The following is a 24,911-nucleotide window of genomic DNA, read 5'->3' as shown; positions in this document are numbered from 1 at the left end:
ATATGACCAGATCTTCTTCTTGATATGACCAGATCTGAAAGTTGATTTGTTTTTGTGAGTCAGTCTGTGAATGCTTAAGGTAGTTCAGCATATTTATCATTATTTTGTGTTTGTGGTCCTTTTGCGCCCCTTATTGGTCATTTTACATCTGCTTATTGAGGCAATTTGATGGCTTTTCTTTTGCACCTCGTTTATATATCGATAGATATATGTGTGTGTGTGTTTTCAGGTTTTTTTGGTCTTTGTGTTGGATAAGACTTGAGACCCTAGACTCCTCAGGACTGGCGACTCCTTCCAAAGTCAGTTTTTGTAAGGGATGATCTGACGAACATGCCAAATGGATATAATCTGTTCTTTCAAGTTAAAAACGTTTGAGATATTTAAAGAGAAAAGCGAATAATTGACTCAAAATGTTTTAATACAGTCACATTTGATTAGTTTTAATTGGATCCGCTACTAATTAAGAAAACAACAACACGTAAATATGCTTTTAGTGAACTCTCTGCACACCCAAACATGCGCGTGTCTGACAGCCGCGAGGAACGGGAGCGGAGGCGAAAATGACCGAAGAGCCACTCGGCGCGGCAGCGTCGGGAAACATGGCGGCCAAGGCGCTTCGGCAGCGCACCAGGCGAGGCAGCAGACAAGATGCGAACAACGCGAACATTCCCCCCGAAGCCCGGACACCGAAAGAGGAGAAAGTCAGCGATGACAGTAAAGTCACAGAGGCTCGGCAAGAGTAAGTAGAAGCCGGAAGTAGAGACGTTAGACTCGCTGTTGCTGTGAGCTCCATCTCCGGTGTGACTGGAAGCTTTGGGCACAGGAAGCTAGCGAGCTAGCTAGCTACAAGTTTGAATAAAAAACAATTTCGTTACAACCTTTGGTAACATCCACCGGACAACCACACAACTGAGTGCTAACAGGGATGTTAACAGCACCGACTGTTCATTTGTGCCCCCTGGCTAAGGTGCGGGGGCGTATATCAGTGTAACACCGTCCAGTTACCTGGTCGGAGTCATTCATTCCTCCCAGCCTCCCAGAACCAGATTTACCAGCGCTGACAGCAGCTTTTCTAGCTCAACTCTCCACCGGCATGGATGCAGAGATTCAGATCTGTTGTTATCGGGTTACTGAAGACCTTAAAAGTTATTTTGACAGTTCGGCTGCCACCGAGACATCTAATCTGACTATAATCTGACGATACATGTGAAACAAACGTTGCTAAACACAAGCAGAACTCTCATAAACACTAATTAAATGCTTCATGTGTAATGTTATAATGACTGTCTGAAAGTATTTTTATATGGGAAGTGTATGTGCTAATGGCTGTGCTGAAACATAATTAAAATGACCACTTAAACTCAAGATAAGAATGAATACATTTAGTTCAAACTGTGCATATTTCAGCTCTGTTTCTACATAATTACTTGGCCACAATGATTTGAGGTGTTGATTTGCTTATTTTTTTTTAGGATCATTTGCACTCACCTGTAAAATAACAGCTGGATTAAACTAGATTAGAGCTCATATTTCCATCACTTTTTCCACAACTTTCAGTTCATTGTGTTGTGTTTTAATGGCTTCAGCAGTTCAACTCGAGGCACTGAGGCGTCAGATCACTTATTCAGTTCAATTAGACTTTAGTCATCCCAAAATAAGAGCTGTGTTGCTGCAGTATGAGTTATTGGGGGGGGGGGGGGGGGGATATTAACTAAATGAATAGATAATAAGTAAAGTAGAAATCAGTCTGAAGTAGGAGTGCAGCAGAGAGAGGAAGAGGTGTGCTTTAAATCTTCAGAGATCTCCATGAATGGATGGATCGGGTTGATATTTTTTTTAGTTTTGCAAAAGCCTTGCTGATGATGTCACACGTGGGGGGGGGGCAGTAATGGTGTAGAGTGTGAAACAAGTGTGCACGTGGATGTTGTTGGATTATCAGCCTGCGAAATGGAAAATAAAGGAGCTCAGAAATAATTCAAGTCCCTCATTAATTAGGGCTCGACTCTCCTCTGTGGTGAGTTGACGTTTACTTTTCTGTCGGTTGTACATTGATTACTCTAAAGCACTCGTGTGATTACCTTGATTAGGCCTTTAATTAGCTCTTTTTTAACAGTAAGTGTGCTGGAGTTACTTGGCATGTGGCTGATAAAGACTGTTTAAGGTCATTTTCTCTGAAATCTACTCAAAGCAGCAGCATTTTGATGTTGTTTGATCTCCTTGGAGTTGTGTTAGCAGCTCAGGCTGAGTATGCCCTCGAACCGTGTTTGTGTATTCAGCAACGACGCCTTCCTTTTCTTTCCGTTTCGATAGGTCGATAAGCCGTGGAGGGCAGGTGTGGGCTCCAGAGGGTTCGACGGCGTTTAAATGCCTGCTCTCTGCTCGCTTCTGTGCAGCTTTGCTCAGCAACATCTCAGACTGCGATGAGACGTTCAACTACTGGGAGCCAGTGAGTAACGCTCCCTGTTATCTCTCTGATATATATGCCACATGGCGATGATACCAATAGAACTGGTCTTGTTGTTTGTGTCAACAGATGCACTTCCTGCTGTACGGCAGCGGGATGCAAACGTGGGAATATTCTCCACTTTATGCCATCAGATCCTACGCTTACTTGTGGCTGCATGCCCTTCCTGCTTGTTTGCACGCTCATGTTCTCCAGACAAACAAGGTAACGCTCCCATTTCAGCATGCCGTGATCTTATTTACATGAATATTAAACGTCTGAAGCATAAATTGTTTTTTTTAAAAAAAAAAGGTTTTATTGAAAGTCTTGAAGCAGAAGTCCAGAAAATGATTTTTTTTTAGGAGTTCCTCAGGGTCCTGACGCGGGGACATGTGCAGTAATTCCCCGCCTGTGCTGTGACTGTGTTGCAGGTGTTGGTGTTCTACTTTGTGCGATGCGTCTTAGCTTTCTGCTGCTGTGTCTGTGAACTTTATTTCTACAAGTGAGTTTCTCCTGCTGTTTACTTCATGTTAACTTTGTGCTGTGAACGTTCCGTGTTTGACTCTTGTTCATGCGACGCAGGGCGGTTTGTAAGAAGTTCGGTTTGCACGTGGGTCGTCTGATGCTGGCCTTCCTTGTCCTGAGCACTGGGATGTTCTGCTCGGCTGCAGGTTTGCCTGGTTTTCTTCTGACAGAAGATTTCTTTGTGCTCGGATCTTGTGATTCACCCCGTTTTCCTCGCTGTTCCTCCGCAGCGTTCCTGCCTTCCTCTTTCTGCATGTATGCCACGCTGGTCGCCATGACCGGCTGGTTTCAGGACTCCACGCCGTTAGCCGTGTTGGGCGTGGCCGCCGGTGCCATCGTCGGATGGCCGTTCTCCGCTTTGATTGGGTATGACGGTAAATTTAATTGCCCTCAGGTTGAAATGTGTTACCCTGAGTGAAACTTAGTTCAAACTTCCTCTGCAGGGTTCCCATTGCCTTCGACTTGCTGCTGATAAGGAGGGAATGGAAAAGCTTCCTGATTTGGTCGGCTATCGCTTTGCTTCTACTGCTGGTGAGAATATTTACAGGATTTATCTTTCACATACGACGTGTTCCTTTAGTGCTGCTGAGTTTGAACAGAGCTTTGGTGTGAGTCGGATGAAAATAACCCAGCATAGAGCTGTTATACTGATTTAAATCTGTCGTGATTCTTTCTAAAAGGCGTTTATGTTGCTTTCTCTGAATGTTTGCAGCAGCTCCGTCCTCTCACTTTCCCCTTGTCGATACTTCTCAGGTCCCCCTGGTGGCTGTGGACTCTTTCTTTTATGGCAAACTGGTCATAGCTCCACTCAATATTCTGCTATACAACGTCTTCACCCCACACGGACCCGATCTGTATGGTGAGTCTTCATTTATCACTCATTAAAACCAGTCAAAAAGCTTTCAGCGTGCTCATATTTCATTTAGGGCTGGGCGAGTTAACTCGTTATTATCGCGTTAACTTGTTAATTATTTAACGCAGATAAATATTTTATCGCGCATTAACGTAAAACAAAGTAAACAAAGTAAAAGACAACATTAGCTGTTGTAAACCAATAAATAATCAAAGTAATACTGGCCACTTTAGCCTGCTTCTCAACCAATGGCAGAGTCATTCCTCACGGTCAAAACTAGGATTCTTTAACTTCCACTTCTCCTCTGCATCACATTCACACAGTTACAGCAAACACCACGAAGCATAGAGTAATAAAATAAAGATAAACCAGCATGTAACATCACCGTTACAGGTGCTCCTCGGTCTCTGGGTGAAGCTCACTGAGCTAACCGGCGCTACTTCCTGTTTCACTTGTTTCAACATAAAAGCACATATTTCAAAATGTTTGCACAACAAATGTTATGGCACTTTCATTCATATGGCAGCACATTTAAAATAAAACTAAATGCTAAAAGCTATACACTACTTTTGAATTCATTTTTGGATTTTGCGTACAAATGCGATTAATCAGGGAAATCATGTGATTAATTAGATTAAACATTTTAGTCGTTGCCCAGCCTTACTTTCGTTTTGTAAAGATCTCCATCAAACGCGTCTCTCTCTCATTATTAATGATGCACTGTGACGCAGGAAGCTTCAGGTTATTCACTCTGTTGTTAAGGAGGAAGTGGAGATTTCTCTGCACTGCGTCTCTGTCTCAGAAACATGGGTAACCTCACCGGGATTAAGCCAAATTCTGCTGGGTTTCCTGTGTATGTTTGATTTTCCCCCGACCTCGTGTCACCTGACCGTGTCTGATTGGCCGATGATTCATTCACAGCTCCTCCACTGCTCCTCAATATCAATCACGTTGGATACTTGGACGTCTTTATCAAGTTCACACACAGTGATTGAGTAGCTCTGATCCAACAGCCCATTTGTCTCAGATCTGGGCCATTTGTCAGGGAAATATTGGGCTTAAAGTCTTGTTCTTTCACGTTTAAAGATAACTGAGTCAGTGGCACACTGATGTTTGTGCTAATTTAGAGCAAATAGATCTTTATTTAACTGAAGCCACAGCAGTTACACACAGCGGGTGCATATTTATTCCCTACATTTCCGGTAGTAAATGACCGTGAACGGATATATTGCACAGTTATGATGGTGTTGCTTTTCTTGTGTTTTCAGTGTTTTATAGTTTGTGTCATTTTCCTTTTTTAGGTACAGAGCCGTGGCATTTCTACTTTATGAACGGCGCGCTGAACTTCAACGTGGTGTTCGCCCTGGCGCTGTTTTCCCTGCCGCTCACCGCTCTCATGGAGACGCTGTTGCACAGATTCAATGGTGAAGAATGTGTGTGTTTTTCTGCACCGGCACCTAAAATGTCTCTCTTTACGAGTACGTGCACTGCGGCACCCGTGAGGGACTCGAGGACCGCAGCTTCTTCTTGTTTCGTGTCCTCTGACGTTAGACGACGAGTTACAGCTGTGAAATCTTTGAGTCTGAGCCAGCTGTTAATGCTTCAAAATAATCCAATTCATTCATATAGAGCCAATTCAAAAACAATTCCCTAGCTAAGGAAACCACCAGATTGCACTGAAACTTGTCTTCAGTCCAATCTCCCGTCCTGAGCGTGCCTGAGGCGACTGTGGAGAGGAACGACTCCCTTTGAACAGGAAGAAACCTCTGGCAGAACCAGAACCAGGAAGGGTGGCCATCCGCCTCCACCAGCTGGGGGCTGAGAGGACAGAAAAGAGGGAAAAACCCACTGTAACACCATTCAAAGGATACCTGTTGGAACAGGGAAACACCAGTTAACGACCACAATAACTTTTAGAAACTCTGGGAACCTCAAGTAAACCTGCAGTTTGGGAGCAAAGTGCTCTGTTAGGAAAATATCTTAGAATGAGATCTTTAAGATATGATGGAGCTCGGTCATTAAGAGCTTTATATGTGAGGAGAAGAATCTTAAATTCTATTCTGAATTTAACAGGGAGCCAATGAAGAGAAGCTAAAACTGGAGAAATATGATCTCTGCTGTTAGTTCTCATCAGAACTCTGGCTGCAGCATTTTGGATCAGCTGAAGGCTTTTCAGAGAATATGTGGGACAGCCCAATAATAAAGAATTACAGCAGTCCACCCTGAAGTAACAGATGCATGGAGCAGTTTTTCTGCATCACTCTGAGACAAGATGTTCCTGATTTTAACAATATTATATATTAAAGCAGACCTGAAAACCTTTCTTTTTACCCAATGTTTTTAATGATCTCCCTTTAAATGCTCGGTCCTGTTTTTATTTCGTTTTTGCATTTAAAGGACTCACTACTTTTATTTGTGTATTTTATTTGTATTTTACTGTCCCTGTTTTTGATCTTAATATTTTTCTTTTATCCCAATTTTATCAGCACTCTGAGATTTTGTTGTAAATGTAAAGTGCGTTATAAATAAAATGTATTATTATTATTATTACGAAGGTGAAAGAAGGCAGTCCTAGAAACCTGTTTCTCTGGTGTGTTTCCTGCAGTGCAGAACCTGGGCCGCCCCTATTGGCTGACCCTGTCTCCCATGTATCTGTGGATGCTGGTTTTCTTCACCAGACCTCATAAAGAGGAGCGTTTCCTCTTCCCCATCTACCCTCTCATCTGCCTCAGCGGGGCAGTGGCGCTCTCCTCTCTGCAGGTGTGCAATGCTGCTTTTCAAAGCTTTCATTTGTTTGTGGCCCTTTTTAGTCTTTACTATAAAATGCTTTTTATGTTATTTCCTACAGAAATGCTACCACTTCCTGTTCCAGCGCTACAGACTGGAGCACTACACCGTCTCCTCTAACTGGTTGGCTTTGAGTACAGTCGTCGTCTTCACAGTGTTGTCCCTGTCTCGCTCTGTCGCCCTCTTTAGAGGTGTGTGCACAGACCAAATTCTCCGTAAGCATCGGCGAAGGTCAGAAACAGCAGTTCATTGTAAAAATGAGATGTATTTTCAGGCTACCATGCTCCTCTGGACCTGTACCCGGAGTTTCACCGCATCGCCAAGGATCCATCTCTGCACTCGGTGCCCGAAGGAAGACCGGTCAGCGTGTGCGTCGGCAAAGAGTGGTACCGCTTCCCGAGCAGCTTCCTCCTGCCGCACAAGTCAGTATCCGGGAAGTTTTACTTGACTGGCACGGTGTTTAATCATTTTCAGGTGCGCCTGCGACTAAAATTGCGTTTGAGCTTCCATCTGGATGTTTTCAGGGGTCCATTCGGCGAGAAAACATGAAAAATATGGAGGGAAAAACCCCGTCAGCGGTGGAAAATTAGTTTTAGTGATGAAACTTTGCAGTGGAAACTGGTTCAGGTTCATTTACTGAACAGTTTAGAAATGTTACTGCGTGCATTCAGGAATATTAGCAGAAGTTCTCCAACAGCACAGTGTTGTTACTGTAGTTGTTCAGAAGTGAGCTGTAAACTTCTTCTTCTGCAGTTCTGGCTAGTGAACTGCTGCTTATCTCAGTTAACCAGGGCTGTGTTAGAAACCGCATACTTCTCCCACTACTCATGCTTACTTTTTGAGTTGGTATGCCAGTTTGAGTACGCGAGAAGTTCCCGGATGCATACTAGATTCTCCGAAATGTTGGGTATGCATCATTAGGTTACTACTCATACTCAAACTACCCAAGTGTGAGGGTCCGAGCCGGTCAAACATGAGGACACAGAAATAATTTTCAAGAAAAATGGGTTTATTCCCAAAAAATAACAAACTTTAAGCAATAGTTACAGGGCCCTTAAAAGAGGTCAAATGACGAAACTAAACTCAAAACCAAAAATCAAGATTTTAACATAACCTTAAGCTAACGGTTCAAAAACAAACAAAACTGACCTGATACACAACAAACAAAGGGGACTTAAATATTGGCTGATCAGGCCATAGTGACACACTGAGGAAGGGAAACATCTACACAAATTTAACTAACAAAAGTAACTAAACACAGTTAGCTTAAGAATCAACTTAAATGACTAATAACTAAACAAAGTTAACAAAATAAGTAAATCACAAAAGCAAAGAGAACTAATGCAAAAATTAAAATGAAGACTCCATAGTAAGTAAGTAAGTAATCTTTATTTGTACAGCGCCTTTCACAGACCAGGGTCACAAAGCGCTTTACAGGTACATACGTCAATTGCGTTTTTTAACGGGGCGGGCTTGGGGACAATCTAGCGGAGTTTGTCACTAAATCTTAGGCTTGTAAACACCAAACAGAGAATATACTGGCAAAATTAGCCGCAAGGTGGCAGCAGTGCCACTATGCACAAAAAAAGAAAAAGCTCGTTTTCTCCTTTTTTTTTTTTTTTTTGGGTCAAACAGCTGATTTTGGTGAAACCAACCTATGTTCTACAGTCTATTACTAAAGGACTGAAAATGGTAGAAACAAACTTTTTTTTCCTGATCAAAGAAGAGAGTCTACTCTTTCTTTTGGTAATTTCGGTGTGTACATAGTCATAAGACACACTTTTCTGTGGGTCTTGGAAAATCAGTCAAAATACTGAAAAACACTTGGCAGTATGGGTGGCTCTGAACTGAAAATGGCTGGCAGCCAATGAGTTAAGAAAAAAACTGAACAAATAAAAAGGTCTTAAGTTGCCTTTTGAAGGCGTCAACAGCCTCCATCGAGCGCAGAGAGAGTGGAAGATCGTTCCAAAGCCTGGGAGCAACAGCCTGGAAGGATCGGTCTCCTCTGGTCCAGAAACGAGTGCGTGGCACCATCAGAAGATTCTGATCCACAGACCTCAGATCCCGAGCTGGGGTGTAAGACTGGATCAGATCTCTGATGTAGGGTGGAGCCTGACCATACAATTCTCGGAAAGTTAAAACCAAAATTTTAAAATTTATCCTAGAGGAAACTGGTAGCCAATGAAGAGCTTTAAGAATGGGGGTTAAGTGAGTCCTCCTATTAGAGGGGGTCAGTTAGTTTTGCTCTAACTGCAGGCGAGACAGCTCCTTCTTGTTTAGACATGAAAACAGACTATTACAATAGTCCAAACGCGAAGACACAAATGCATGAATGATCAGCTCCAAATCATTTTGTGACACCATTTTCCTGAGTTTGGAGATTTTCCTCAGTTGAAAAAAGCAGTTTTTGGTCAGCTGTTTGCATAGTCTTCCCCCATGGATCTCTAGATGGTATCACCCAATAAACCTGGGATTGGAGTGTGCCAGTCCAAGGCTGCTCAATTTCTCCATTGATAAAATAATTTCACAACTCTACAACATAAAATTCATAAAAAAAACATGTAGAATATAGCATATACTTTGTTGTCTACAGTAGTAGATCAACCCTCATCTTACTTTGAAGCTCCCAGCTCTCTGAAGTGACGTCGACGCAGCTTTAGCTGCAGAGAAGCTATCAGGCTTGTGTTGATAATAATTAACTCCTGGACTATTTTCAAACTTCCAAATGCATCGCTTTGTGAGTACAGACCATATTTGTACTACTGTAGAAGTTTGGTGTCATGGCATGTGATTTTAGTGTGGTAATTTTGGAGATACTGCCAGGATCCATTAACCCTTGTACGAAGCTATTCGGGATAACTCAGTAACTCAGCTGATGTTCAGTCAATGTCGAAAAAACTGCGGGTGGGCTACTTGGCTGGATATCACGGTTCAAATGACCCCAGGTTGAATCTACTCCGGAGTATCACTTTAATGGCTTTCCCTATGATAAAAGGCAACGGGTATTTTATTTTTGTGAAAATAACCGGAAGTGCGTTGCTCACTGCGGCTAGCTTTAGTAGCGCCAAATTCGTGGGAACAAAATAGTAAATAGCCGGTATTTTGTCAGATTTTCAACACATTGGGGATCTAAACGACTACTTTCTCGCCTGAAAATGTTTCAAATGTTGCTAAAGTTTACAGAGTTAAGAGCTTAAGCGAAATCAGCTTCAGGCCGGCTGATTTCGGCTCGGGCAGGAGCGAAATGCATTGTGGGTAAACGCTCTGCATACTGTCTGATCGATGAGTATGCAGAATGCGGTTTCGAACACAGCCCAGTTCTTAATGTTAGCAGAACAGATTATTAAAAATGAAAAGAGTTAGCTTTAAAGTAGGAGACATTTTCCATCTCCTGCTGAAGGTTTTTCTTCCTCTTCCTCTCCAGCTGGCAGCTGCACTTCATTCAGTCTGAGTTTAAGGGGCAGCTGCCCCAGCCGTACGCCTCCGGTCCTCAGGCCACACAGACCATCCCGGCCAACATGAATGACCAGAACCTGGAGGAGCCGTCCAGATACGTAAGCCTCTCAGGCGGGTGCACGTGTGACGTCTGGCTGCTGAAGCTGAGTGCGTTTGAACTGAACTCTGAAACGTCTTCTTCGTGCAGGTCGATGTAAAGCAGTGCCACTACCTCGTGGACCTAGATACAGAAGCAGAGACGCTGCTTGAACCTCGTTACTCAGCCAACAAAGAGGAATGGAACATCATCGCTTATAAACCTTTCCTTCAAGCATCAAGGTATTATTAGCTGAGCGATGGTCGCAGACACACTTTGCAAACCTTTAAACCAGAGATTCTCACTACGCGGCTCCTCAAGCTCTAATTGGTGGCTCGCACTTGCATAGTAGCTTATAACAATATGGTAACAATAATCTTTTTCAAATAACATACAGTGAATACTGCACAGTATTATTTATAAGTAAGTATTTTTATTAAGTATTAATTAAGGCTTAATGGTGTTTCCTATAGGGGGCACACTGTTAAACCTGGCAACGCAGCCCGCTTAAACCACCTGCACGCTAGCTCCTTTAGCCAGTGCGAGATGCAGGCACAATGGATCGGTTTTTGATTAAAAAAGGGTAAAAACCAGGACAAAAACCATGCTCATCCTGAATGTCTTACTATGATTACAACAACAAACTACAAATACAACATGAAGAAAGTCAAGGACATGCATGCCAGGTTCCGCTCATCCCAGTATTAAAGTAATACTATGTGACATTTCTACCTTAAAATAACACTTTGAAAAAAATTGTGCGGCTAGAATGAGTTTTAATATTACGATTGGCCTGTCTCCTATGCCCTTCGGGGGTCTGAGTTGGAATGACTGCGCTATGTAACTTTGCTGGAGCGGCCCGGGAGCTGAGCGGAAGTACTTCGACTTGCTTTCTGGCACACCTACCGCAAAAACAAATAGACCCCTCTCACGCTCCCAGGTATAAGGCTAAGCTAGCGCAACATTGTCAGTACGATAAGTGAGTTTCACTGCTTTAAACAGATGCATTCTTTAAAATGTCACATTTTTGCCTCAGGTCATCTCCTTTCTTCAGAGCTTTCTACATCCCCCTGATATCAGACCACCACACCAGCTACCGGCGCTACGTTATCCTGAAACCACGGCGACAGAAGCAGCCCCGTAAGAGGACGCACGGCTGACATTTGCACCGCAAGTTGCCCCAAAGTGCAAAGCCCAGAACCAGAGGAGTAAATCGGCTCCCCTCAAAAACAGCTGGTGTTTGTGTGTCGGCGTGCATGTGATTGTCTCGGACGAAGAAATCACAGCCTTTAAAGACCTTTAAGTCTGCTTTTGGGGTCGTGTGTTTGTGGGCGAGTACAGAGAAAATGTTGTGTCAGCAGAAGTGATTGGCTGTCGTCACTTTGGGGGGGGTTAACTCACCGTCAGCCATGACACACACGTCCAAGTGTTTTCTTTGCATAAAGTACTTGAAAATGTGGCCTGAGTGGAAGAGCTTGTCTGGGTATATAACCGGTCTGATCAGGTGTTGGTGATGAGTGGAAGTGAGGGTGCATCTTTAATTTAATTCTAATAAAAACTTCATCGCAATACTCTTGATTCCTTTTTTTTTTTTTTTTTTTTTTTTTACAGTTAAAATTTTGTTCATTTAAACGATGATAAAACTGAACGCATTGTGTTTGGGGGCGCTGTGACGGCTGGCTTTGGCACCTTGTCTTCAAAGCTTAATTCAACTGTCAGAAATCTGGGAGTGACCTTTGACCTTTGATCTGAAGTTGGACAAACAAATGAACAGTGTCGCCAGGACTATTTTTTTCCAGTTGCGTCTCCTGGCCAAAGTTAAAATGTTTTTAAGTCGTCATGACCTCGAGAAAGCCCTCCATGCCCTTATAAGTTCAAGGTCAGACTATTGCAATGTGCTTCATGTCGGCGTCTCCCAGTCTTCTCTCAGCCGCCTTCAGCTGGTGCAGAACGCTGCTGGCCGTCTTTTAACCAACACCAACAGACTTGTGCACATCACTCCTGTTCTTAACTCCCTCCATTGGCTTCCTGTCCTTTGTAGAACTGATTTTAAACTTTTAATGTTACTTTTTAAAGCTCTTAACGGCCTCGCCCCATCGTATTTATCTGAGCTTTTAACAGTCCTGGTAGAGCTCTGAGGTCAACAACAGTTTCTGCTGGAAGTGCCCAGGTCAGAATACAAACCCTGGGGTGAGTGAGCCTTTTCCCAAAGCTGCCCCCAGGCTCTGGAATAAGCTCCCCGTCCAGCTGAGTCTTATTTCTGACCTGGGCCTCTTCAAATCTAGGCTAAAAACCTACATTACATTACGGTCATTTTGCAGACGCTTTTATCCAAAGCTACTTACAATAAGTGCGTTCTACATTGGTAGGCAAAAGAACTTCAGGTCACAAGAAATCATAAGTGCATTTCCTTCCAAAACCAAACGGCTAAGAGCATAACTAGTGCTAGAGTAAGTGCGGTAAGTTAGGTACCTAGACAAATGGGAAGACAATTTAGGAAACAAATAAGTGCGTAAGGAGCTAGGACGAAACAGGTGATGTCGTCAGAGGGCGGATCTGGGTAGTGTTTCCTGAAGAGATGGGTTTTCAGCCTGCGGCAAAAAATGGCCAGCGACTCAGCTGTCCTGACATCAGTCGGGAGATCGTTCCACCAACGGGACGCCAGAACAGAGAAAAGCCGTGACCGTGTGGATGGTGCGCAGGGACTGCTGAGTGACGGGGCATCCGGCTGCCTGGAGGCCGCAGAGCGAAGTGGTCAGGCGGGGGTGTAGGGCTCAACCATAGCCTGGAGGTATGAAGGAGCTGTTCCTTCCACTGCCCTGTAGGCCAGCACCAGAGTCTGAAACTGGATGCGAGCAGCTACAGGGAGCCAGTGTAGAGAGCGGAGAAGGGGAGTGGTGTGGGAGAACTTGGGGAGGTTGAACACCAGACGAGCAGCAGCTTTCTGAACAAGCTCCAGAGGTCTGATGGCAGAAACCGGGGCGCCAGCAAGGAGCGAGTTGCAGTAGTCCAGGTGGGAGATGACAAGAGCCTGGATGAGCACCTGTGCTGCCTTGTTGGTGACGAAGGGGCGAATCCTCCGGATGTTGTAGAGGAGGAATCGGCAGGAACGGGTCACTGATGCGATGTTGGCGAGAACGACAGTTGGTCGTCCAGGGTCACACCCAGATTCCTCGCAGTCCGAGTTGACCTCCACTTGGGTGTCAGAAGGAGGAAAAGACAGAATCAGCTGGGTGTCGTCTGCATAGCAGTGGTAGGAAAAGTTATGGGAGTGGATGACAAAACCAAGAGATGATGTGTAGAGGGAGAAAAGAAGAGGACCCAAGACCTTGCGGAACCCCAGGGGTGAGCCTACGTGGCTTCGACACAGACCCTCTCAGTGTGACCTGGTAGGAGCAACCTGTCAGGTAGGATGAAAACATGGAGAGTGCAGACCCAGAGACACTCCAGGGTAGAGAGAAGGATGTCGTGGTTCACTGTGTCAGATGCTGCAGACAGGTCCAGGAGAATCAGGACAGAGGAGAGAGAGTTAGCTCGAGCAGTTTGGAGTGACTCAGTTACTGCTAGGAGGGCCGTCTCAGTTGAGTGGCCCACCTTGAACCCGGACTGGTGGGGGTCCAAGAGGTTGTTCTGGTGGAGGTAAGAGGACAGTTGTTTAAAGACAGCACGTTCAAGAGTTTTGGACAGGAAGGGTAGAAGGGATACCGGTCTGTAGTTCTTGATCTCTGAAGGGTCAAGAGTTGGTTTCTTTAGAAGAGGAGTGACTCTGGCAGTCTTGAAAGCAGAAGGAAAAGAGCCTGATGTCAAAGATGTGTTAATGAGGTGGGTCAGGTAAGGAAGAAGATCAGGTGCAGCAGAATGAAGGAGAGGGGAAGGGACTGGGTCAAGGGAACATGTGGTGGGGCGGCTGGATGTTACAAGGTGAAGGACCTCATTTGCAGAGAGGGGAGAGAAGTGACAGAGAAGGAGGAGGAGAGGGAGAGCGACAAGTGTGGGTGGTGTGGACAGCTGGGGGGTGAGGGAAGGAAGATCGGATATCTCTAACCTTCTTGTCAAAGAAGACCTACTTATTTAGGATTGCTTTTAAAGGTGGGGTATGAGATGTTGTCTGGAGCATTTTTTATCATATTGTCTGAAAACCTCCTCACGACCCCATTGCAGCCACTAAAATAGAATGTTTGGAAAAAAAATTAATATTTTAGTCGATTGTAGAGGGTGTAGCAAGAGGAAATGTCTGACCAATAGAAGTAATGATGAGAGTTACTTTATTGGATTCTGACACGCCAATCAACCGCCAGCCCCCCTCACCCCTCCCCCCTGTGCGTTCACAGACTCGTGACTCGTTCATGTGTTTTGAAGGCGTGGTTTCGAGGGGTGGGCTGAAGGGAGAGGCAAGGTTGTGTATTTTCAAAAATATAGCTTGGAGGAACCGTTTTTCCAAGATCTCATACCCCACCTTTAATACCCAGTAGTATGACGACACTTTTATCTTATTTTATCTTATTCGATTTTGTTGTATTTTATTGCTTTCACTGTTCTTTTATTGTTTTTATTTGTTTTTACTTATTCTTCTTTTTATTTATTATCTGCTGTAAAGTACTTTGGTACATCGTAAGGATTGTCTGTGAAGGGCTGTATAAATAAAGTACATTTACATTTAAAAAAAAAAAACTCCAGCAACACAAAAACGGGCTCAATTCTCATCCGATTTTATTTGAATACTCATGTAACAAACATACAAACAGAGATGTCAAGGCACCATACATTCAGAATCAGTAACAACAAGGCCGCGTTAAATTCATGCTGTCCTCTGTGGTCAGGCTGCAGGCGCTGCAGAAGCTGCTTCCTCTCCTTTGATCCAGACAGACAAACCAGGTGTAAACAATGGGAGAAGTATATTAAGGCAAAGACACAATGCATTAAAATAAAAGTAGCAGTTTTCCGAGGTAGCCTCTATGTCGAGCAGAAGGCGGCATGATAAGCCATGCAAACAGCTGTTTGTGTGCGCACGCACACGCGTGCACTTGTCTGTAAAGTCGCATGTGATCCATCAGCGTGTTTCTTTATCTGAAGTTTCCCCTTGTTTTTGTATGTCTTTAAAATACGGACGCCGCGTCCGGAGCCAATAGACGGGTCCAAAATGTAAAGTAGGAGGTTTTTTGTGAATGACCCCACCTCTCAAATCAGCATATAATTCTGGTTCGAAAGAGAATCAGAACCAGTCTTTTTTTTTTTAATTCCATGCATTTCGCACCCTTAAAGGGATAGTTCGCCTCTTTTGACATGAAGCTGTATGACATCCCATATTAGCAACATCATTTATGAACATTTTCTTTGCTGCGTCCTGTGAGCCGAGTTCCAGCCTCGTTTTGGTGTTGACGAAAGTAGTCGGGCTAGTTGGCTGGGGTTTAAAAAAATAAAGCGTTTTGCTTCTCAAAACAATATGTGTTCAAAAAATCGTTGATCCAGAAAAAGGTCAGACCTCACAATCGCTTGGCCTCTCCCTTCGTATCACTGCCTGCTGTGTAGACCGTGCAGACTGTGCAGTCCCTTGCTTCCGAGCAGCAAACACTGTAACAGGCGCGGCTGTTGGCAGCACGCAGTGATACGAAGGGAGAGAAAATAGGGCCAAGCCATTGTGAGGTCTGACTTATTATGGAGAGCGATTTTGTGATGCAAATGTATTACTCTTTTGAACGCATATTGTTTTGAGAAGCAAAACGCTTTATTTTTTAAACCCCAGCCAACTAGCCGGACTACCTTCGTCAACACCAAAACGAGGCTGAACTCGGCTCACAGGACGCAGCAGGGGGTAAGAAAATGTTCATAAATGATGTTGCTAATATGGGATGTCATACAGCTTCATGTCAAAAGAAACCCAAGCGTGTGACGTCAGTAACAGGTTCTGAAGACCAGAGCAGCTGACCTCGGGCAGAGGTGACGGAGGTCACATAACTCCGCACCCTGTGAGGTTATCTGAGGTTATCATGCAGCGTTTTGTCTTCATTTCATTTGAATCTCTCTGATTTCTCTGGTCTCCACCTGCTGTTGGACAAAGTTTAGGAACCCATGAGTCCAGACTCTTCAGCAGAGGGTGGTGTAGGTGAAGGTTTTAGGTTGTTGGAGTTATTCAAAATGAGCAGTTGCTGTTAAAGATGGGATTTTTCTTAACTAAATGTCCTTCATCAGTGTTGTGCTGACTTGGAGGCAGAGGCCTTACTGACAGATGCCACAAGTCAGCATGTCTAACGGGAATTCTACTCCCCAAAACAGACCGCACAAACAACCACCACACGCACGTGCACGGGTATTTTGGCCGTTCGAGGCATCAGTAATTGTCTCTGTTTATCCATTCATGCTCATTGAAGTATCTCCTCTCGCTGTCCAGATTCAGGCCGTTTCTGTAGCAGTCCAGATTTGCGTGGAGGGATTTTCGGTTGGCGTAACTTCCGAGGCTGCTTTGGAAAACCTCTTGCTTGCCGTTGGTGACGTATGTCTGATAGAGGTCGACTTTCCCCGCGCGCCCCTCGGGCCTCAGTGTGGCATCATACAGTTCTGTCCCGGCTCTGACGCTGCCGTTGTACAGCGCGTGCTCCCCGTACACGTTGCTGCTGTAATGCTCGCTCTTGGTTGTGCGACGGCCTAAACTTCGGTCATAAAACTCTCTGTTGCCAGGGCGACCCAGGCTGCCGTCGTGCCGCTCCCTCTTCCCCACGCGACCCAAGCTGGTGTCGTAGAAATCGCGGTTGCCACGACGACCGAGGCTGAGCTCGTTCAGGTCGTAGTTCAGGAAGCAGCTCTCCGTGCTCGCGAGCGTGACAAACCCGCTCTCTGTGTCGCGGCCTCCCAAGTTGTCGTAGTCGCCGGTCGGTGTGTCGGGGGAGGAGCACAGAAAGGAGGTGTTTTTGGTCTGCGGGCGGGCCGACACCAGGTCGTCGTCCTTCTGGGTGCGAATAACGTTGTAGACATCAGCTGGAGTCGGGCTGGGACAGACTCCCGGGTCTGTCTGGCATATTTCTGACTTCTGCTGTTTCCTCTTTCTGTTGCACACAAACAGAAACATAAACACCTGGACTTAGAGCCACATGATTATGATCGTGTATTTTTTGGTGATTTAAAGGGATAGTTCGCCTCTTTTGACATGAAGCTGTATGGCACCCCATATTAGCAACATCATTTATGAACATTTTCTTACCCCCTGCTGCGTCCTGTGAGCAGAGTTCCAGCCTCGTTTTGGTGTTGATGAAGGTAGTCCGGCTAGTTGGCTGGGGCTTAAAAAATAAAGTGTTTTGCTTCTCAGAACAATATGCGTTCAAAAGAGTGATACATTTGCATCACAAAATCGTTCTCCAGGAAAAAGTCAGACCTCACAATCACTTGGCCCTATTTTGTCTCCCTTCGTATCATTGCGTGCTGTGTAGACCGTGCAGACCAAAGTGCAGACCGAGCGGAGCAGTCCCCTGCTTCAGAGCAGCAAACACCGTAACAGGTGTGGCTGTCGGCAGCAGGCACTGATACGAAGGGAGAGAAAATAGGGCCAAGCGATTGTGAGGTCTGACTTTTTCCTGGAGAACGATTTTGTGATGCAAATGTATTACTCTTTTGAACGCATATTGTTTTGAGAAGCAAAACGCTTTATTTTTTAAACCCCACCCAACTAGCCGGACTACCTTCATCAACACCAAAACGAGGCTGGAACTCTGCTCACAGGACGCAGCAGGGGGTAAGAAAATGTTCATAAATTATATTGCTAATATGGGATGTCATACAGCTTCATTTCAAAAGAGGCGAACTATCCCTTTAACTCGATAATAGCTTGTAATCAGCGACTATCTTTGAACTTAATAAGTATTCCAAAATTACCCTAAAAAGCGTGCCTCCTCGGAGGCATTATGTCCTTAAAATAACCTGATAAACATATTTATCACCATTATGTTGCATTGTTATGAACCGGGAAATTAAAATCCAATCACACACACGTGATCCAGCTTTTATAAATAGTTCCTGATGAGTATCAGCTGGCAAGTCTCCTGTAAATTCACTTTTTACTCTTGTTTGAGCAACGTTAACAGAAAAGCATCGTGCCCAGCTGTCCCAGGAAATATTTAGCTTTTGTTTGCCAGTTCAAATATTTTGTGCCCTGAGCGGCACAGAAAGAGGAGGCCTCGTAGTTTAAAAGACACACAGTGACGTGGTGGATTTGGCTCTTTTCAGAATGACAGTGATTAACAGCCACATGGTGTTTCTTTCTGCCGTTCTGTTGCACACCATCTCTGAATGCTCTTTATCACATCTGCATCTCACTTACGTCCAGCCCCAAATACAACCTCAGATGAACAGCAGCACACGACATATTACACAGCGCCATTGTTTATTTAATGTAGGAAAAACTAAGTGAACCCCTTACTGCTTTCATAGGAATTAAGAGGGTGAGTAGCAGCCAGATGCTGCCAGATGTCAGCTTTGTGTTAACATCTTAGAGAGGCAGTTGTGGATCAATCTGGGAAAGGTTACAGGAAAATTTCCATCATTCTGCAGTGAGAAGGATTATTAACAAATGGAGAAGATTCGATACAGCTGGCAGTCTTCCCAGAAGGGGACGTCCCAGCAAGTTCAACCCAATGTCGGACCGGGTTAGGTTCAGAAAAAAGCTTCAGGCCTCAGTTAGCATGTTAAAGGTTAAAGTTCATGACGGCACAATTAGAAAAAGACTGAACAAGTACGGCTTGTTTGGAAGGGTTGCAGGAGAAAGCCTCTTCTCTCTAAAAAGAACATAGCAGCACAGCTGGCATTTACCATTAAAGGAGAACTCCAGTATTTTCAACATTAAGCCTCTTTTCTGAGTCGTCTGCAATGTTTTAGAACCCCCCTCAAAAATAGGGCCAAGCGATTGTGAGGTCTAACTTTTTCCTTGAGAACGATTTTGTGATGCAAATGTATTACTCTTTTGAACTCATATTGTTCTGAGAAGCAAAACGCTTTATTTTTTAAGCCCCAGCCAACTAGCCGGACTACCTTCATCAACACCAAAACGAGGCTGGAACTCGGCTCACAGGACGCAGCAGGGGGTAAGAAGATGTTCATAAATAATATTGCTAGTATGGGATGTCATACAGCTTCATGTCAAAAAAGAGGCGAACTATCCCTTTAATCATGAACTCATCGACAGTAGAACGGCTGAAAAAGAAAGGAACAAGGGTCCAGTCAAAGTCTTGACCTCAACCTGGTTTCTACATATTTTTGTCAACGTTGTAAAGAAGGTTTTTCCCAAACAGCTTGTGTATTTAGTCTGGTTTTGGTGAATTAATAGCAGGCTGTAACGTGTTGTTCATCTGAGGTTAAATCATCCTGATTGTAGCTGTAAAAAGGTTTTTCTAAGTGTTCTCATACATTTATTTTGGATCCTCACCGTCTGACCAGCAGCTTGAAGCAGCAGATGCTCATCGCTGTCAGCAGCAGCAGTATCAGCGGGATGGTGGGAATGATGATGTAAACCAGATTCACCACTATAAGACACACACAAATACTTTAAGTGCACATGCAGTGACTGTGATGCAGGGCTGGGGCAGAATACATCGTTTATCAGCATAACCTGTTCTGTCCTGATTGTGGTCACTTGGATCCCAGGGGAGTGCCGGTGAAGGGAGGACATCTGCAACAAACGTTATTCACGATGCTCAAACTTTCTCAGAGAAGAATCAGCACTTTCCAGCGAATAATTCAGTGTTTAATCAACCGCTTTACCTGTGTGAGTGCTGTTGTACGAGCGAGTAGGCTCCAGTGGCTTCTCTGGAGGAAAACACATCGGTCAACAATGTTTCTGGACTTTATGGGCGAAGCACGGAGAACTAGCATGTAGCTGTACCTGCAGTGTATTTGCAGATGAAGTTGTTTTTGGTTTCACAATTGTCGTCGTTCCACTGAAACATGTAGAGCCCTCCGAGTCCGGCGGGAGCAGACGGTTGGTGATACATCACCACACACACCTCGTAGCCACACGATGGCTCATCCCAGTGCCAGTTCCTGGGAGACAAGCAAGGCTCATAAGCACAAAGCTGCCTGAAAATGAGCAGAAACCTACATTTTCTTAGCTATTAAAGGGATTAAATATAGGTTAAAGACGTGGGAATGTGTCTTAAGTTGGAGGCAACTGCTGGTGTGTAATTATCTTTAGGGCTGGGCAACGATTAAAATTTTTTATCTAATTAATCGCATGATTTCCCTGATTAATCGCGATTAATCGCATTTGTGCGCAGAATCCAAAAATGAATTCAAAAGTAGTGTATAGCCTTTAGCATTTAGTTTTATTTTAAATGTGCTGCCATATGAATGAAAGTGCCATAACATTTGTTGTGCAAACACACTTTTAACATCAGCATCTTTCTGTAGTTTTTATGTAGAAGCCTCGCTCCACTGTCTGTTTCCTTGAATGACTTGCTGCTATCAGTTGTGTGTTTTGCCTTTAAGTGATACTTTAGACTGGAACTACTACGCTGAGAAGACAATTCAACCTGGCAGTGTTTACAGATGACTTTGGTTCTGTCGACTCCGCCGTCTGGAAGAACTTTAACATGAAAATGGCCGAGTAAAAGTTCCGTACCCTTCTCCATGTTTGGTGGATCCACCGATTACTTTCTTTTCCGGTTCCACAGCAGACAGCAACAGACTTTTATAAAATAAAAGCCTGTGAGCAACAGACTTTTACAAAATAAAAGCCTGTGAGCAACAGACTTTTACAATAATAAAATATATAATAAAACAGGGGTGCTTTGTGGCGTACTGGGTTGAGCAGGCGCCCCATGTACAGAGGCTATAGTCCTCGCTGCAGCTGGCCCTGAATCAAGTCCCGTATCGGACAGCCCTGTGCTGCGTGTCGTTCCCCCTCTCTCTGCCCCCTGCTTCCTGTCTCTCTGAACTTTCCTATCCATAAAAGGCACAAAAGCCCCCCCAAAAATTTTAATTTATTTATCTTTATCTAAAATTAAAATTAAAATAAAAAATAAGAAAAATGTTAATGCGCGATAAAATATTTATCGGCATTAAATATTTAAGGAGTTAACGCGATAATAACGAGTTAACTCGCCCAGCCCTAATTATCTTTTTTCATGTCGTGTTGTGGGGGCTCGTTGCTTTCTTTCAGCTGTACTGTACCCAGCCTTGTTATTACACCTCAAACTTTCCCGTAGAGTTCATACGGATGCTGCGTTAATGGCAAACATTCTGTGAAGATCATGCGATTTGGATCTTAAAGTTCTTCTTCAATTACTTTGAGCAGATTTGATCATTTCGGGGATTTTTCTTACTGAGGAAGAGTAAGTTTCAACCACAAAGCTGCTGCTGTGTTTTGCGGCGATTAAAATGAAAAGCAACAAAGAATATTTTTCAACCTAAATGAGAAATACGGAACCAGAATCACTTTCTTGCGACCAGATTAAGGTCATTGTTGGTGGTGTTGCCTGCAAAGTTACCCCCATATGCCTCGTGTCAATGGGAAGGACCTGAATAAAGAGCTAAAACTAGATGAATAATGTAGAACCAGCACCTTTATGATTATGCCACCTAAATGTAAAACATCAAAGCTTTGTGAGAGCAGAATTTAAGGTGGAACTGTTGTATTTGACTGAACAGACAAGTTTCGGTGCAATCTGTTGGTTTCCTTAGCTAGAAAATTGTTTTTGAATTGGCTCTATATGAATGAATTGGATTATTTTATAAATAATTATGATTACAATTAATTGAATTGACTGCTGGGATAGGCTCCAGCCCGCCCGCGACCCGATCGACGGATTCAGCAGTATAGATAATGGATGGATGGATGGATGGATTAATTGAATTCCAATTGGCTTGAATTGGACTTTATTATCTAAGTGCCTTGAGATGACATTTGTTGTATTTGGCGTTATATAAATAAAAATGAATTGAATTGAACATTTTCAGCATCACACATAGAAATCTGCCCTGCATGAAACAGATGGACAGCAGAATCATCTTCAAAAGGGTAGACGCTCATTAGCACCAGCTGTTTAGTTGTAAATTATAATTGGACTTTTCTCAGATTTTCAGCTTAAATTTCAACCCACTCCGGTGAAAAATGAACAATTTGTTTTGCTCTGACTGAATTCTTATCCATGCCACGGACCGGGAGGCTTTGGGTCCCAGTTAACCCCGCGCTCCCACCTAAAGGAAGACTTGCTGCCGTCCAGCCAGTAGTACTGCGCCGAGCAGTCGGAGATGTTGTCCTCGTCTCCATGGTTACGGCGGAGCCCTATCCAGAAGTCTCCATCAGTCGGGCGGAGCTCTGTGATGAGCTGCTCTACGATCTTCTGCTCTGACACAGACTCGATGCTCAGCAGCTGGCCTCCATCTCGTCTGCAGGCGAGGTCCGCCTCCGCGAAGTTCACCTTCCGTCGGAGCTCGGAGAAATACGCCAACTTGTAGCACGGCCTCCCTTTTCCGGACTTGCACACACGTTGGCCTGAACACACACACACAGGCGCCTCCGTCAACAAAGTCAAACAGCTTGCGTTCCAGATAGGGCTGGGCAACGATTAAAATGTTTAATCTAATTAATCACGATTTCCCTGATTAATCACGATTAATCTCATTTGTACGCAGAATCCCAAAATGAATCCAAAAGTAGTGTATAGCCTTTAGCATTTAGTTTTATTTTAAATGTGCTGCCATATGAATGAAAGTGCCATAACATTTGTTGTGCAAACACACTTTTAACATCAGCATCTTTCTGTAGTTTTTATGTAGAAGCCTCGCTCCACTGTCTGTTTCCTTGAATGACTTGCTGCTATCAGTTGTGTGTTTTGCCTTTAAGTGATATTTTAGACTGGAACTACTACGCTGAGAAGACAATTCAACTTGGCAGAGTTTACAGATGACTTTGGTTCTGTCGACTCCGCCGCCTGGAAGAACTTTAAAATGAAAACGAGTAAAAGTTCCGTACCCTTCTCCATGTTTGGTGGATCCGCCGATTACTTTCTTTTCCGGTTCCGCAGCAGACAGCAACAGACTTTTACAAAATAAAAGCCTGTGAGCAACAGACTTTTACAATAATAAAATAAATAATACAACAGGGGTGGTCCGTGGCGTACTGGGTTGAGCAGGCGCCCCATGTACAGAGGCTATAGTCCTCGCTGCAGCTGGCCCTGAATCAAGTCCCGTATCGGACGGCCCTGTGCTGCGTGTCGTTCCCCCTCTCTCTGCCCCCTGCTTCCTGTCTCTCTGAACTTTCCTATCCATTAAAGGCACAAAAGCCCCCCAAAAAAAAATTTTAATTAATTTTTTTCTAAAATTAAAAAAAAAAAAAAAACTCTGTTAATGCGCGATAAAATATTTATCGGCATTAAATATTTAAGGAGTTAACGCGATAAAAACGAGTTAACTCGCCCAGCCCTCTGTCGACTCCGCCGTCTGGAAGAACTTTAAAATGAAAATGGCCGAGTAAAAGTTCCGTTCCCTTCTCCGTGTTTGGTGGATCTACCGATTACTTTCTTTTCCGGTTCCGCAGCAGACAGCAGCAGACTTTTACAAAATAAAAGCCTGTGAGCAACAGACTTTTACAATAATAAAATAAATTAAAAAATAAATAAACAAATAAATAATGATTTAAAAAAACACCTGCGTTTTAAAAAACGCGATAATAACGAGTTAACTCGCCCAGCCCTAGTTCCAGACATAGACACGACTCTGTGGAAATGATGGGAAGTTTACACCAACTGCACTGAGACACATTCAGAAGTTTGCTGCATACCTCTGGCTTCAAATATGTCCGCTGCAGAAGCCGAAAGTCCAGGATGGAGTCAGGATGTCAGACCATGAGGAAAGATAGATCCACAGTTGAGTCGAGGGTTAATAACCCTTTGCTGTGTTGTGTTTATTTGGATGCGACTTACCTGTAATGAGGCTCCTGGCTGCAGAGGGATCAAAGCATAAAAGCAGAAGATGACAAAGAAGAGCCAGTAGGTCCATCTTTGTTAGTTATCAACTCTTCACCAGCAGCTCTGGTATTTGAGCTTTTTCATTCTGCTGTCCACTCAAACCAGTTTAAGAGACGCCAGGTGAACCCCAACCAAACCGGGAGATGGTGGCTAAAATAAAAAATGCTTGAAAAAAAGGTTCAAATTCAACGAGAAAAATAAGGATGTGCCACAGAGGCAAGTGTCCTGGTCTATCTGCTCAAAAGAGAGAAGGAGGAGCAGTGGAAGGAGGAGAAAGGGATGGCTGTGTTTGGGAGGGGGCTGTAATCTGTTAAGAGCAGTCTTAATGATTGGGAGAAGAGGCTGCATCGATCGTAAGACGTCTAATCATGCAAGTGCATCTCATCGTAAACGCTGACAAGAGGCAGATTTCACTCCTTCTCTTATTACTTATGCTTTTGGTATTAACATCACAATAGTGATACATGAAAATGATCCCCTCTAACCTGATAAAGGATAACATTTTCTGTCCGGTCTCCCCACTTATTGTAAAGCACCACAGTGCACAGCTGGGGGGACAAGCTCAGCTATTCTTAGTGTCGAGCTTTCTTCATCACGGTTTATTACTTAGTTACCGTGGTCAAACATGACCTCACCTTCTTATAATCAAGCCCCGCCCACCTCCAATCGATGAGACTTAAATGGAAACATCCTTTTGAGACTGTTTTCTGCTCCCTGACATAAGATGGTAAAAACTAAACAGACACAGAGTCTTTATTTTTAATGTCTGTGACCAAAGAGCCAGAAACCACCACCAGAGATCCAAGTGAACCAGAAGTTCCT

At 44.0% G+C, this 24,911-nt stretch overlaps 2 protein-coding genes across 3 annotated transcripts; one reads left to right on the top strand and one right to left on the bottom strand.

Annotated features, from left to right (window-relative positions):
* The first annotated feature begins 550 nt into the window (after positions 1–550).
* On the top strand, positions 551–11,703 carry alg9 (ALG9 alpha-1,2-mannosyltransferase). Of its 2 annotated transcripts, none has more exons than XM_075487662.1 (15): positions 551–739; positions 2,311–2,446; positions 2,534–2,668; positions 2,875–2,945; positions 3,026–3,114; positions 3,199–3,334; positions 3,412–3,499; positions 3,722–3,827; positions 5,123–5,245; positions 6,427–6,581; positions 6,670–6,799; positions 6,883–7,030; positions 10,033–10,162; positions 10,252–10,382; positions 11,177–11,703. In XM_075487662.1, the coding sequence occupies exons 1-15, from the start codon at positions 561–563 to the stop codon at positions 11,298–11,300; spliced, it is 1,881 nt and encodes a 626-aa protein (XP_075343777.1). In that variant the 5' UTR covers positions 551–560; the 3' UTR covers positions 11,301–11,703. The 2 variants fall into 2 exon arrangements, with proteins under 2 accessions (XP_075343777.1, XP_075343776.1); XM_075487661.1 differs by having other exon boundaries at positions 5,123–5,254.
* Positions 11,704–16,468: 4,765 nt separating this feature from the next.
* On the bottom strand, positions 16,469–24,120 carry layna (layilin a). Its single transcript, XM_075487375.1, has 8 exons — positions 24,045–24,120; positions 23,903–23,923; positions 22,318–22,615; positions 20,006–20,163; positions 19,885–19,929; positions 19,733–19,792; positions 19,550–19,646; positions 16,469–17,180 (listed from the first exon to the last, which is right to left on the bottom strand). The coding sequence occupies exons 1-8, from the start codon at positions 24,118–24,120 to the stop codon at positions 16,469–16,471; spliced, it is 1,467 nt and encodes a 488-aa protein (XP_075343490.1).
* Positions 24,121–24,911: the final 791 nt, after the last annotated feature.

Source organism: Odontesthes bonariensis, chromosome 16, assembly GCF_027942865.1.
Source record: "Odontesthes bonariensis isolate fOdoBon6 chromosome 16, fOdoBon6.hap1, whole genome shotgun sequence".
NCBI classification, from domain to species: domain Eukaryota; kingdom Metazoa; phylum Chordata; class Actinopteri; order Atheriniformes; family Atherinopsidae; genus Odontesthes; species Odontesthes bonariensis.
This window is presented reverse-complemented; position numbering and strand designations above follow the sequence as displayed.